General features: G+C 35.7%; 3 protein-coding genes across 3 annotated transcripts; all 3 read right to left on the bottom strand.

Moving 5' to 3' along the window:
• Nucleotides 1–317: 317 nt before the first annotated feature.
• Nucleotides 318–3,941, bottom strand: LOC109585223 (uncharacterized). The gene is made up of 8 exons (XM_020001217.1): nucleotides 3,871–3,941; nucleotides 1,977–2,044; nucleotides 1,241–1,861; nucleotides 1,033–1,140; nucleotides 898–984; nucleotides 705–849; nucleotides 540–653; nucleotides 318–493 (listed from the first exon to the last, which is right to left on the bottom strand). The coding sequence occupies exons 2-8, from the start codon at nucleotides 2,023–2,025 to the stop codon at nucleotides 433–435; spliced, it is 1,185 nt and encodes a 394-aa protein (XP_019856776.1). The 5' UTR covers nucleotides 2,026–2,044; nucleotides 3,871–3,941; the 3' UTR covers nucleotides 318–432.
• A 2,493-nt stretch (nucleotides 3,942–6,434) lies between these two features.
• On the bottom strand, nucleotides 6,435–8,490 carry LOC100641563 (RING finger protein nhl-1-like). The gene is made up of 3 exons (XM_011408085.1): nucleotides 8,228–8,490; nucleotides 6,763–7,030; nucleotides 6,435–6,719 (listed from the first exon to the last, which is right to left on the bottom strand). The coding sequence occupies exons 1-3, from the start codon at nucleotides 8,488–8,490 to the stop codon at nucleotides 6,435–6,437; spliced, it is 816 nt and encodes a 271-aa protein (XP_011406387.1).
• Nucleotides 8,491–8,861: 371 nt separating this feature from the next.
• Nucleotides 8,862–10,089, bottom strand: LOC105314117 (E3 ubiquitin-protein ligase TRIM71-like). The gene has a single exon (XM_020001218.1). The coding sequence runs from the start codon at nucleotides 9,858–9,860 to the stop codon at nucleotides 9,141–9,143; it is 720 nt and encodes a 239-aa protein (XP_019856777.1). The 5' UTR covers nucleotides 9,861–10,089; the 3' UTR covers nucleotides 8,862–9,140.
• Nucleotides 10,090–16,007: the final 5,918 nt, after the last annotated feature.

Here is a 16,007-nt window from a genome sequence, read left to right as displayed (position 1 = left end):
CAGAATATATGCAACCCAGCTCCACTATAGGTATACCCACTAGATGATCCCATGTACTCTTAGGCTATGAGCTAGTATCACTGGACATAATGATGGGACCTGACAAAAGTATAGGAATCTTTATATGGAGATATTTTGCTACAGCAGAATATCTGACAATAATAGTCACTTACTGTGTTATTTCTCATGCGCTGTTCATTTACTATCAAATTTGGTAGTATTATACTGTAGCTTTGATTATCCGTATACCAAGTGAACTATGTCTACTGTTAATACACACACAGTGTGTAGGAGTATAGCTTTCTTTGTTTAATAGGTTAAATTTGCAGCCAGGATTAAAATATTGGAAAGTATATTACCATTAATATACAATAAACTGATAATCTTAGTTGTCTCTATCTTATAATTAATAATTGATGAGTATTTTGATTTTTATTGTTTTCTTGACATTTGATAGTTATTAATTTCTTCATACACAAATGAAGTAGCTATCCTATTAATAGCATTTAAATTATAATCATAATGTGTTGTTAACATACTCATTTTGTATCTTATGTGTTTCATAGCTCACATTTGTATCAAAAGCCATATTGCTTGTCTCATTACCAACAGAGCTGTTACTAGATTTAGACACTGTTTTTTTGAGTTTTTTCCTAAATGATAAAATATTAAAAACAATGTACTGTCCAATGAATGACACTTACAAATAGAGAAGAACAGCAAATAATACAACTATCAATATAATGATCAGTAATGGACTCAATCCTGAGATCACAAGTGCTGCAATAATCATGCCATTCACTGGGCCTACAGTGCCTGCACCTTCATTATCTTGTATTGAACTTGTAACTAATAATTGACAATAACAACAAGTGTATACTCATAGATGTATCTAACCTGATGGATCATTTATCAATGATGATAGGATACTTGTTGATGGTACTAAACTTGATGATGTACAACTTGTTATAGTCAGCAACTGAGCTAAAATCATGTTGATAGCTCAATAATGCAATGATAATAGTTTAATACCTATGCTTGTACCAAGAGTTTGGCTTTTTGGTACACTTGACACTTGGGTTATCTGTCCTTCATTGCCTATTGAACTCTGCATGGGCAAAGTGTCACTTGATGATTGCACTGAGATAAAAATTAAAATACAAAATTATTAAGTTAAAAATTTTTAGTTAGGAGAGTTTGAATGATTTACAAGCATAGACTAGCTAGCTCTAATACTTACTATAGTCACAAATTTTTTCAGTGACTCTGTCAGCCAGTGAGTTGTTAAGACTTTCAAAGTTAGTCACAATAACTCTGTTAGGATCTCCTGCAATAGCTATCAGTTCCAGTGTTGCATTCACTATTGTATTAGGATAGAAGGCACCAATACAGAAAATTTCAACCCCTTCACTCCTTGCAAAAGTCGCCTCCCCAATAGCAGACTGTGGTGAATTAGACCCTTTTATACGACTATTCTCATCCTCAGGAAGACCATCTGTTATGAATATAATGATTTTTCTTACCCCATTTCTCCCTCGGTCTCTAAGTTGTTCTCTAGCTAGTATCATGGCATCTTTGTGATGTGTGGATGCACCCCTACCAAAGTCAGAGTCATTATTACTAATTGCTAGTATAATTTCTTTTAATATAACAGGATTGTTGACATCTCCTAAATGACTTATGACTAGTGTACGTTCAGTGTCACTGAATCTGATGACAGCTGCATGTGTCATCCCTTTGCTATCAAAGAACTGATTAGTTATGTTAGCTGCAAACTGTTTCTCCACTTCAAAATCTTTGGGTGAAATACTAGTAGACTCATCTATTAATATGACAAGATCAGAGACAACTTCTCTGCAGCCTAAAACAGATAAGTACAAAAATATAAAGAAACAACATCAACAGCAGTATTAATACTACTATACCATCTACTTCAGTGTATGTAAGAGCAACGGCATTATTTACTGCTGTCTTACCATTAGTAAAATGTAAAACAAAAAGTATAAGTAGTCCAGACCAAAACATTTCTGCTGCCTTCAAGTCTCTAGAAGCATAAAATTCTTTTTATAGTAAGGAGCAACGTATTTGCTATGGTTTTAAAGTAATTAATGCAATGGTAGGTGAAAATAAACTATATTCAATAACATTTGTAAATGTTTATATATTCAGCAGTTTATTTTATCATATTTTACTTATAATGCTACTTAGATTACTTAGATCTTTTAAAAATTGCTTTTATTTTTTGTAAAAATATCAAAGGAGCTGCAAGGACATATGCCTACATTGCAGGGTGCTCACCTATATAACAGTCACGAGTCAGGGCAGTTGTCAATCAAATTAAAGCAAGTCGAACACAATTGGTCATACATAGATAGATATGCTTGCAAGATTACATGCAATAGGTGGTGATGAAATGGGCTCCATGTAGTACTCATTGATTTAACACAGTGAAGAGTAGCAATGTCAAATAGATACTGCTACTTTATCTATAAAGTTTGCTTCTGTAGCAATGTACCACAAATTTGTATCATAGTGTGTGGGTGTATCAAAGGCACTGCCACAAGTTTATGCAGTGGAGACCACAGCAAGGGTAGTATACCATAGTAAGCCATAATAAGGCTAGGTTTACAATATACACAATTTCACCTGTGTCATTGTTTATGTTGCATGCAACATAAGACCAAATATGGGCTGGGCTGATTTTGTGTTGCATTAAATCTAATGATGTCACAACGTATAATAGTAAACATAGCTTTAGACTAACTGCCAATACTGATATTGTTACACTACTGAGTGCCTTTCATACACCCACACACCATAAACTACAGATGTTTTGTATACGCTTGGATGTTTGTTGATTAGAAGCCTCTGCTCTGTCTTGGCTTCTAATCATCATATACAAAATTTATATACATGTACATTCAGTAACCCTCGCTCCACATCAGTATACTAAGATACATACTCTGTACACCTGACCTGTTAGTGTATGCACACTAGCCATGTACACATATACTTACATAATGTTGTAAAATAAAAATTTGCCGCCAATTACCGAAAGTTAAGCAATTGGCTAATTACTATCTATACAGTACCTGTGTATTACATTACATTTTAAATAATATGCAATTGTCACATGACCACTGACCCGTAATAATTGACATCTGCTTGTTATTTAACAGATTTGTTTTGTCTCCTCGTCAATATGTTCATAATTTATAATAAATTGATCAATTCAGTAATTTTTCATTTTACTCTAATATCTATGATTTGAACAAGATCAAAGTTATCAGAAGACTCAAATAAATTCTAAAAAATAATAAAAAGAAATAAACAGGTACATATGTATGTACATGTCGATACAGGCACATATTAATTTTAAATTTAACCTAATGATCACTATAAATCATTTTCAAAATCCCCCAACAAAAACATACCCTTACTACAATACATGATGTGTATATGTGTATATGTGCTTACTAATTAATTTAAAAGATAATAAAAATGAAGAGCTCATTTTATCAACACAAAAAGCTTACTGACGTACATTATACTTTTAACGTGATTTGATAGACAGAAACTAATGAAATGGGAGGGAAGTTTTCATTATACCATGTGTTATAAATGATGTCTCGTTGTAAAATTTTTAATAATAAAAGTAAGCGTATCACTGACTGGCATCTGATACTGGCATACATGTATATGTACACATGTACAAAAGCCTCCTGTAATTCTCACCCTCTCCCTCATCCTTGTAATTACTTATTTTCCCATGCTGATAAATATTCTCTAGCTTCCACTTAATGAAGTACCATACTATAAATAATGAGGAGACTTTACAAACAACAACAATAATAAAATACTAATAATTACCTGATATATAGTATGTATAGATTATAATGACGACTTTCATTTGGTGGGTTGTATTATTTAGTCTGTATTATACATCTGTTCATTATACATATACAGTTTAACACCAATTAGCTCTAATCTACAAAGGAAAAATATGAAAATAAATGTATTGTTTATTGTTATTATTATTATTATTATCATTATTATCATTATTGCTTTACTTATTATTATTATTGTTTTTATGATTATTATTATTGTTATTATTATCATCATTATTATTATTTGATAATAAGACACAACTTGCGTAAGCAAGGTGGAATAAAATTGATATATCAGCTTACAACAAGTAAGCAAAGGTACATTAAAATACAAAGTTTAAGTAAGAGTTCGTCTTATGATGTTAGCAGTTCCTAACAATGCTGTCTTCTGGATGTGCTCAATCCTTACAAATATGCCTATCCTCTTAAACCATTCCTTGATGTTACGCGACACAGCTCCTAATGCTCCAACTATTACTGGTATGACCTTGACCTTCTTCATTTTCCATAAAGTTGCCATTTCATACTTCAAGTTCTGATATTTACTAATTTTTTCCTCCTCCTTCTTTTTAACTCTAGAATCTCCTGGTATAGCTATGTCAATTATGGCACAGTGTTGCTTTTTTTTTTATCAATAACAATTATGTCAGGCTTCCTATGTTTTATATATCGATCACATTGGACCATGAAATCCCATAATATCTTTACATCGTTACCTTCTATCACTCCCTCTGGCTTATGCTCATACCACCTATTAGCTATTATTATTATTATTATTATTATTATTATTATTATTATTATTACCTTTAAAAAACAATTATTATTGCTTTAATTGTGCTATTTATTATGTGTACTTTTTCTCTATAAATATTTTCTATTATTATTATTACTATTACTATTATTATTATTGTTATTATTATTATTATTATCAAAAGCAAAACAAAGCACTACTATTATTTAAAAAAACAAAAAAGGGAAACTAGGAGGGAGAAAGCCCTATGAGAAAAAAAACAAAAATAAAGAAATAATGTTAATAAGAGCTGGAAAAAAGAGTCAGGTCTGCCCATCCACATCAGGTGGAAGGACAGGAGAGCAGCTTAACATTAGTGCACCACAAAGCAAGAGAAAGTCTCTGAAAAAGATGCAAGGACACTTCCTGCTGATCTAGTCCCCTGTGAGAGGTCAGATGACCACTAATGGTGCGAAGCACAGAAACAGCTCCCTTACTTTAACCTCCCCAGAGCCTCCACAGCTAGAGGCTGAAAGATGACCCCAATCCTACGGCACTCCTCCAAATGCACAACATTCTTGAGCACCTCAGCAACAAGAAGGGCATATCCACTCTCTGAAGCAACTTGTGAGAGGGTCTGCTAATACAGTGGAGAAACAACAGCGACATCCAAAGCTACTGGACGACCCAGAGGCCATGATAGGATAAAGATGCCAGTAGGTCTTATTATCATTATTATTATAATTTAAGAGAATCATTTTAAAAATAATCAATATAGATCTACATGTATCTGTTGCCCACACAAAATTTTAGTACAGTGTAGCCTCTATATAACACACACTATGGTACAAGACAGCTTGCATGTCTGTTATACATGTAGGCGTTGATCCTTTATGTGCAGGTTACTATATACAGCAGGTAATTTTGGAGGGAAAATTTTTTGAATTTGGTACTACTACACAGACAAGAATCATGCTGATTCAGTTTTACTGCATGCCCAAATTCAATGAATCAAGCCTGATTACTTAATTGATGCACTAAAATATTGTTTTTCACCATTTTCAAAGATTGTTCTTAATAATAGGCAGGTCATATGGTAATTTGAGGCAAGCTGGCTCTTCCTATTGCCCTTTAAAGTACTGGAAAATGTTGAAATTGAGGCTGAAATGATTGTCAAGTGTGTTAAATAATTTTCTTAAGACACTTAGCAGTGATATGAGACACCAGGCCTTAAAGAATTCTCTAATCCCAGCCATGAGAGGGGTGCTCCCCTTTTAGTCCCCCATTAATACACCCCTGCCTAAAACTCACTGAAGGCCACCAGTAATTCCATATAGTGAGATATTTTTTTGGCCCAAACATTTTGCAGATCAATAAAAAAAATCTATCTTTTTTGGCCATGTTGAAATGTATTTAATTGATTTTGGTGGATTGCATTTTAATGAATTTTGAAAAAATTAAAATTTTGGGCCGCAAAAGGTTCTTGCTATATATACAACTAGAGTACTCCTTTTCAATCACTGTATAAAAAATAATGATAATAATTGATAATAAAGAAGTATGTAGTTATCTTTATACGTACATGTACATATGCGTCAGGGTGTAACAGAGGGTGGAGCTTTATAATGCAATTATCGTGAATTATAACTACATCATGTACAGTATATACAGTGATGCTGAATGAGGAAAAATGGAATTGCTTTATTTTAAGTTTTTACGTGTTTATTTTAATGAGAACAATCACTGGTCCCTCTGGTCTGCTTGGATTCGTCATTTCAATGTATAGTTATAAATTAATTTTAAAATATAAAAATTGTTTAATAAACAACAAGTTGCCCATTGTCATGATCACAAACATACAAGAATTCATCTTCATCAAATGTTAATCCATAAGGACTATAAAACTTATAATTATTACTACCCCACCTTCCAAAACTACTAACAAACACGCCATCACTAGTAAAGACTGATATACGATTATTGCCCAATTCACTAACATACACTAGACTAGTAGCTGCAGTATCTATTGCTATACCAACTGGAGTATTAAGCTGTCCAGGACCAGATCCTTCTGTGCCAAAAGTGACCCACAAACTTTCCATCTGGAGAGAACTTTTGAATGCGATGATTACACAGATCAGTAACATAAATTAGTCCTTGATTGTCAATAGCAATGTCACGTGGATGCTGAAACTGCCCATTAGCTGATCCTCTACTGCCAAATGAATGAGAGAAGGTTAAATCAGGATTCAAGACCTGTATACGATGATTATCCTCATCAGCAATATAAAAATGTCCTAATATAGGAGAAATGGCTATACCACGAGGATACTTGAATTGTAGCGGTCCACTGCCCTTCTGACCAACTGATGCTATACGGTATCCATCCATACTTATCTTCTGGATCCTGTGACTATCAGACACAAGAATAAATTTGTCTGGAGTAATGGCTACACCACGAGGATAAGAAAACTTGACATTACCACTTCCTTCTTCTCCTCCTAATGATATCACCTTTTTTCCTTCTTTATCTAGTATTGTTACACAGTGACCACAATACTCCGTTATTATAAGAAGATTATCATCACTTATAGCAACTCCCCAGGGACGCTTAAGCTCAGTTATAGTATGTACTGGAGTGATGTTATCAAGGTAAGGATTGAAAGGAATAACCATTGAGGTATCATTAAGTAGTACATCATATACTTGTACTTTTACAGCATGAGTACCACGTGTTAAAGGGTTACACTGTATCCTATACACTCTAGGATCAGTGCTAGTGGTAACTGTAGTGTGAATGGGTTGACCACCTTTACCAACTGGTACTAGACGACACCTGAGAGAAGAGAGGGGAACAGACAGAAGAGATGAATCTTGTGCCTCCATTGATAGTAAAAATGAAACTTCCCTGCAAGCAGGTATAATACAATCAATCTTCTTCACTTCATACTGCTGTAGTGAGACAATATCACCAATATGCTGTAGCGATTTGATATCTTTACTCAATACAAAGTCAGCTTTTTCCTTTGGATGTAACTTCTCCACATTGATCTGTGCCGTAACTTCAGTCATACATTCCATCATCTGATTCTTACACCTCAGGACTTGTTGAGGACTGTCTGTCTTCAGACTCTGTTCCACATAATCCTCAAAACTCTCAAGAAGACTCAAACTCATTTCTGCTGATTTTGTTTGCTCCGACAGCACCTTTAGTTTATCATCAGTGACCCTCTTTGCCTGCTCAGTCAGTTTCCTCTCTGACTGACGAAGAACATTCATCATTTCCTCTACCATTTCATGTATTTCTTTTAAAATTTCTTCTCCTCTCTCTCTGATCTCACCCTCTCTCTGTGCTAAATCAGACAGGAACTTTTTGAGTCCTTCCTTCTTTCTCTCAACTGGTGATAGACATTCTTTTAACTTTTGACAATTTATAGTGTAACTGTCAGCAATTAAGTCATATTCATGATGCTTGTGATTACGAACTGAGCAGTTAACACAGATCATCGTATCACATGTTTCACAGAATAGCTCCAAAGGCTTTCCATGATCACTACATGTGGCCGCTTGAGGAATTGAAAAATCTGCTGTCTTCTTTGTTAGACTGTACATCTCTTTGAGGTCATTGAGGTGGAATGCTACAGGAAAGTCTCCTACTCCTTCCTCTGGTAATTCAGTACAATGACGACAAGTGGGACAAGAGAGGTAATAGGTCTCGTTCATCTTATCCAATGGTAATCCCTCCAGACAGTGCTGACAGAATGAGTGATGGCAGGGTAGGATCTTAGGGTTGGTAAAGTAGTCAAGACACACAGGACAGGTGAGCCGCTCCTCCAGTTTCAGTCTGAGGCCAGAAGATGGTTTGGTTGCCATTTTAAGAAAAGAATAAAATTGTGTACATAAATTCAGTAGAGATAAGGTAGAAGACAGTAGAGCAAGAATGAATGAACGAGAGTGCACAACAAAGTAGAGGTGGAGGAGGAAGGCAGTGAATGAGTCATGAAAGAGAGTCCTAATGACCAGATACAACAACAGAAGAAATGAAGAGAGTGGAAGGAGGAGAGAAAGGCTAAAGAAGGTAAGCTTTTCCTTTAGACACAAAAAGTGGGTGATGCTTTAAATATATTGAAAGATCTTGTGACTGAAGGAAGTTATGATAGATGTAGTACATAGTGAGTTTTAGCAACCACTGTACATGTACATACACATGTATACACTAGGATTAACAAATTAATACAATAGATGTGTATGAGCTATCTTATAGAAGATACAATGTAGTTAGATGAAGGTAAATAAAGGTACAGCAAAAGTGAGTGATAAAAATGAAGAATTTGCAATAAACTAGGGTAGAAAAATGAAACAATGGAAGCGAAGATAGCCATAATGACCTCCTAGAGTATTTATGTTTGATATTGTACTTGTAGCAACATAAATGTACTTGTCAAAATAAAAATACAACATACAAATGTACATAAATTGTCACATTATTATTATAATAATTCAAGAAAAAACAAATCATCACTTTAATAAACAACAAGTCGGCTATTACTAAAATCACAAATATACAAGAATCCATCTTCATTAAATGTTAATCCATTAGGGCCATTAAACTTGTCAATATTACTGCCTATACTTCCAAACAGGCTAACAAAAACATCATCACTAGTGAACACTGAGATGCGATTATTGCCCTCTTCACTAACATACACTAGACTAGTAGCTGCAGTGTCTATTGTTATACCAACTGGACTATTAAGCTGTCCAGGATCAGATCCTCTAGTACCAAACTGACCCATAAACATTCCATCTGGAGAGAACTTCTGAATGCGATGATTCCAACTGTCAGCAACATACACTAATCCTTGACTGTCAATAGCAATGTCTAGGGGATACTTAAACTGTCCATCAGCTGATCCTTCACTACCAAATGAATGAGAGAAGGTTAAATCAGGATTAAAAACTTGTATGCGATGATTACCAGCATCAGCAATATAAACTTGCCCCGTGAGAGGGAAAATGGCTATACCAGAAGGATGCTTGAATTGTAGTGGTCCACTGCCCTCCTTACCAATTGACGTTATTCGGTATCCAACCATGTTTAACTTCTGGATCCTGTGACTATCAGACACAAGTATGAATTTGTCTGGAGTAATAGCTACACCACGAGGAGAAAAAAACTTAACTTTACCCCCTCCTCCTTTCCCTCCTAATGATTTCACTTTCTTTCCTTTTCTATCTAGCATTGTTACACAGTGACTCCAATTCTCAGTTAATATAACATGATTATCAGGAGTTATAGCAACTCCCCAGGGACGCTTAAGATCAGTTATAGTATGTACTGGGGTGATGTCATCAAGGTAAGGATTAAAAGGGACTATTACCGAGGTATCCTCAAGTTGTACATCATATACTTGTACTTTTACTGTATAAACACCATGTGTTGAAGAGTTACACTGTATCCTATACACTCCAGGGTCACTGCTGGTGGTAGTGACTGTGTGAATGAATTGATCACCTTTACCAACTGGTACTAGACTACACCTGAGAGAAGAGAGGGGGACAGACAAAAGAGAAAAATCTGGCGATTCCATTGATAGTGAAAACGAAGCTGTTTTGCCAATACAATTAATCTTTTTCACTCTACACTGCTGTAGTACAGAAGTCTCTGAAATAATATCTCCAATGTGATGTAGCAATTTAATATCTTTACTCAACAAAAAGTCAGCTTTTTCCTTTGGTTGTAACTCCTCTACATTGACCCCTGCAGTAACTTCACTCATACGCTCCATCATCTGTTTTTTAAACCTAAGGACTTGTTGTGGACTGCCTGTCTTCAGACTCTGTTCCACATAATCTTCAAAATCCTCAAAAATCTTCAAACTCATTTCTGTTGATTTCATCTGCTCTGACAGCACCTTCAGTTTATCATCAGTGACCCTCTTTGCCTGCTCAGTCAGTTTTCTCTCTGATAGACGAAGAACATTCATCATTTCCTCTACCATTTCATGTATTTCTTCCAAGATTTCTTCTCCTCTTTTTCTAATCTCACCCTCTCTCTCCGCTAGATCAGATAGGAACTTCTTGAGTGCTTCCTTCTTTCCTTTAACTGGTGATAAACATTCTTTTAACTTTTGACAGAGTTTGGTATAATTATCAGAGATTAATTCACATTCATGATGCTTGTGATTAAAAACTAAGCAGTGAGAACAGATTACTGTATCACATGTTTCACAAAAGAACTCCAAAGGCTTTCCATGATCACTACATGTGGCTTCTACAGAATTTGGAAAATCTTTTGTCTTTTTTGTTAGACTGTACATCTCTTTGAGATCGTTGAGGTGAAATGCTACAGGAAAGGCTCCTACTCCTTCTTTTGGTAACTCTGTATGATGACAACAAGTGGGACAAGAGAGGTAATAGGTCTCATTCTTCTTATCCAGAGGTAATCCCTCCAGACAGTGCTGACAGAATGAATGTAGACAAGGTAAAGTCTTAGGGTTGGTGTAGTGATCAAGACACACAGGACAGGTGAGTCGCTCCTCCAATTTCAGTCTGAGACCAGGAGAAGATGAATATGGTTTGGTTGCCATGCCCAGAAAGCAATAAAATTGTGTATGTACTGTAAAGCAGAACAGGTATTGAAGATAAAGCAAGAACAAACAATATGAAAGAAGTTGGAATGATTGAGAATGCAAAATAAAGTGAGAGTGTTCTAATAATCAGGCTTACAAAAAGACTAAATGAAGAGCGCAGAAGGAGGAGAAGGTCAGCTAGAGACAAAAGTGGGCGGTACCTTAAATATATTCAAAGATCTTGTGATAAAGTAGTTACTATGAATCCTGCTTTACCATAGCAACCAGTGTAAATGTACATGTACTGTACATGTACATGCCATTAAAATTTCCTCATAAGCAACTACTTGTGGGTTGTTTTAAATACCTCATATAGCCAGTATTTTGTACAAGGAGATATAATTATGTGCTCAGTCTCTACAAAATTCATCATCAAGCACCATAAGTGCATGTTATAACACCCCAGTGAGAAATAGATCACTTTATCAATCATCATCATATCATTATCCTTATGTTATTGTTTATAATATAAAAAAGGCAGTGCAGTTAATATCAATGTTAACAAAATCAATTTCAGCTAAAATGTGTGGAATACATGCAATCATTGCATTAACTACTATTGCCCAATATGTCATCATTAGCCTCAGGTTATTGCCTTAATTAATGACAACTACAAAAACTTCTCATGCATTTAGTTGTGTATAGGAACACATTGGGAATATGAATACTTTATAATCAGTAAATTAGTCAGAATCATCTCATTGAATATTTATATAGCTTTCATAACTTGATAAGTATTACTACGGAAACAATGGAAGAGAAGCAAGTGTATCAGGGTCTAAGACATGATTCTATCACAGATGAAAATTTATATGAGCTTTGTCAAGTCTCAGCTGTTGAAGAGAGGAGAGTCGAAGAGCCTAAGAATATAAAGAAAAGAGAGCAAGCAACATGGAAAGAAACAATCATATATACAGTGTTACTGTCAATGATAGTAATACTACCGGTTGGCATCCTTTACTTGTTACTGGCTCAGTTTACAAGAGATGCAGTATGTACTACTACTGGAGCTACTGTTGGAGCTATTACTGGCAACAATGGATATCCTAACTTAAATGAATGGGCAAATGATATAGTATCTAAAGTTAGTCAGAAACTTCCACACTTTGATGAATGGGCTGATGGTGTAACACAAAATACCTTTCAATTATTTCAGAACAATACTAACTTCACTGAACTTAATAAATAAATCTTAAAACAACAAGTGATTCTGTACAAAAGCTCATTAACATTGTCTAATCTACATGACACAAGTACCTCTACTGCTGGAGTGGCTGATGATATACTACTATAGCACAAGAACTATTAGTACTAAAAATGAATCAACTGCTTTACCAACCTCTTGTAAGCATCTACAGGAACAACTGCCTAAGAGTCAATCAGGTTATTATATACTGGCAGGTGCCAAGGAAACATATTCTATATACTGCAATAATTATGGGAACACTGTGTGGTTCAGAAGGAGAATGGACAAGACTAGCATATCTGGATATGACTCATGTTACACAGAACTGTCCTTCTGGGTTTAAATTGTACCAGTCAGGAGGAGTTAGAGCTTGTGGTAGGACAGATGGTTTGTCTAGTTGTGTATCAGTCCAGTTCCCATCTAATGGTATCAGTTATTCTCAGATATGTGGTAGAGTAACAGGATATCAATATCGGTCAGGAGATGCATTTGATGAAGGACCTAATGACATCAATTCTTATTATGTTGATGGTGTTAGTATCACTCGTGGGTCTCCTCGCCAACATGTCTGGACACTAGCATGTAGCATAAGTGATACTTACATTATTTCAACAATGAATGGCTATGTCCATGTTCAACAGGGAGCACCCAGACTATCCCATCTTTTGTAGAAAACCATTATTTCTGTGAGTCTGCTAATCCTACCAGTGTTGCTGCTAATACACTCCACACATCTGATTCACTCTGGGATGGTCAAGATTGTGCTTCTCTTAAATCACCTTGTTATATTGTTCCTGGTATCCCATGGTTTCACTGTGACTATGGTAACAATGCCACTACTGACTATATTGAGCTGATGGTGTGTGGAAGAGAAGGAATCAGTAATGATGACAGTCCTGTAGGTTACTATGAAATTTATATCAAGTAACTTTGTGAGTGTATAGAACTCTACGTAGAGTGTTATAATTTTTGTAGTCTCAATATTTTTATCAGCTACATGTACATCTTTAGGCCTCTTTGGTATTACAAATAAAATTGATATTTTTGAAATAATTTTTATTCATACCATTGCAAGTTCTTGTGCTCAACTTAAGGTGGATTTACAATATTACGCTAGTCCTGACATTACATTGACGCAGGAGTTGAATCTGGTTTAACTTTAGCGTAAAGCATGTAAATTCGCCTTTATACCATAAACCTTATGTTATGTCCTTATGTTATTGACCTTTACTAACTGGTAAATTTGAAATTCATTATGCACTGTCATAACTTCCTTTAGTCACAAGATCTTTGAATATATTTAAGGTATCTCCAATTTTTTGTGCCTAGCTGATCTTCTTTAGTCTTTTTCTCCTCCTTCTACTTTATTCATTTGGCTTTGTTGTTTCATCTGGTCAGTAGGACTCTCTCTCAACTCTCATCACTCATTCACTGCCTTCCCTTCTCCTCCTCCTCCTCTATTTTACAATCTCATTCATTAATGTAAATTCACCTTTACTACTGGTTGCTATATATATAGTAAAGGAATGTACTATCATAACTTCCTGTAGGGACTAGTAATTAATTAATTATTCCAAGCAGTCATCAGCGTTATCTCTTCCAGCTAGGCTACTCTCATACTTGTTCATTCCGACTTCTTAATTTTCTTATCGTTCATTCTTGCTTTATCTTCACTATTTTCTACCTTTATCTCTCTTAATTTTTCATTCTTGTTTCACGCATTCTTTTCTTGAAATGGCAACCAAACCATCTTCATCTTCTTCTCATTTCCTGAAACCGCCTGAAACTGGAGGAACAACTCAACTGTCCTGTGTGTCTTGACCACTATACCAACCCTAAGACTTTACCTCGTCTACATTCATTCTGTCAGCATTGTCTGGAGGGATTACCTTCGGATAAGAAGAATGAGACCTACATGTATTACCTCTCCTGTCCCACTTATAGTCATTGTACAAGTTACCAGAAGAAGGAGCAGAAGCCATTTCTGTAGCATTCACTCTCAACAACTTTAAAGAGATATACAGTCTAATGAAGAAAGCATCTGATCTTCAACAGGTCCCCTGCGACAACTGTACTACAATTAATACCACTTGATACTGCAAAGACTGCAATAAGTTTTTGTCAACAGTGTATGGATAATGGATGCTCACAAGATTTGGGTTCCCATTGCCCACCATTAGCTGACAAGTCTAGATGACCTGACAGCCTCTGATGTCTCTTCTACTTCTCAATTGCTAGCTCTAGCTAAACAGGAGGCAACCCTCACTTGCTCCACTCATAACAAGAAAAATGGAGCTCTATTGTGAAACATGTGATGTTGTTATATGTTGTGACTGTACGGTCCGTACTCACAAAGACCATGAGTATGACTTTGTCTCTGCCAGTTATACTAAATACTGCCAAGAATTGGAAGGTTCTCTTAATCCAGTAAAAGGGGAAATTGAAGGACTCAAGAAGGTTCTGTCTGCTCTAGCAGAAAGAGAGGGTGCAATCAGAGAGAGAGGAGGAGTCATAGAAGAAATACATCAAATGGTAGAGGAAATGATTGCTGTTCTTCGTCAGTCAGTCACTGATGCTAAACTAAAGGTGCTTTCAGAGCAAACGAAATCAGCAGAAATGACTTTGAGTCTTCCATTTGGAGTATTTCTGAGGACAGGCAGTTCTCAACAAGTCCTGAGGTCTAAGAGACAGATCATGGAGCGTGTGAGTGAATTTACTGCAGGGATCAATGTGGAGGAGTTACATCCAAAGGAAAAAGCGGACTTTTTGTTGAGTAAAGATATCAAATCGCTAAATCACATTGGAGATATTATTATACCATCACAATATAGAGTGAACAAGATTGATCGTATTACACCTGCTGGCAATGCAGTTTCATTTTCACTATCAATGGAGGCACCAGATTCATCTCTTTTGTCTGTTCCCCTCTCTTCTCTCAGGTGTAGTCTAGTACCAGTTGGTAAGAGTGATCAACCCATTCACACTACAGTCACTACCACCAGCACTGATCCTGGAGTGTATAGGATACAGTGTAATCCTTCAAGCAGGGGTAAAACTTAAGGATTCGTCACTAGTCATCCCTTTCAATCCTTGCCTTGACAACATCACTTCAGTATGTGCCATAATCGACCTTAACCGTCCCTGAAGAGTAGCTGTAAGTGATGATAATCATGTAATAATAACTGAGAATGAAGGTCACTGTGTAACAATACTGGATATAGAAGGATAGAAAGAGAAATCATTAGGAGGGGAAGGAGGAATTGGTAATGTCAAGTTTTCTGGTCCTCGTGGTGTAGCCATTAATCCAGACAAATTCATTCTTGTATCTGATACTAATCACAGGATCCAGAAAATAAGTATGGATAGATACCTTACAGCATCAGTTGGTAAGGAGGGCAGTGGACCACTAGAATTCAGTGGTCCTCATGGTACAGCCATTTCTCCTATAACAGGACAGGTTTATATTGCTTGTATTAGTAATCATCGTATACAAGTCTTGATTCCTGATCTCATTCATTTGGTAGTAATGAATCAGCTGATGGACAGTTTTTGTATCCACGAAGCATTGCTAT

This window comes from Amphimedon queenslandica, unplaced genomic scaffold (genome assembly GCF_000090795.2).
Source record: "Amphimedon queenslandica unplaced genomic scaffold, v1.1 AMPQUscaffold_13099, whole genome shotgun sequence".
NCBI lineage: Eukaryota > Metazoa > Porifera > Demospongiae > Haplosclerida > Niphatidae > Amphimedon > Amphimedon queenslandica.
This window is presented reverse-complemented; position numbering and strand designations above follow the sequence as displayed.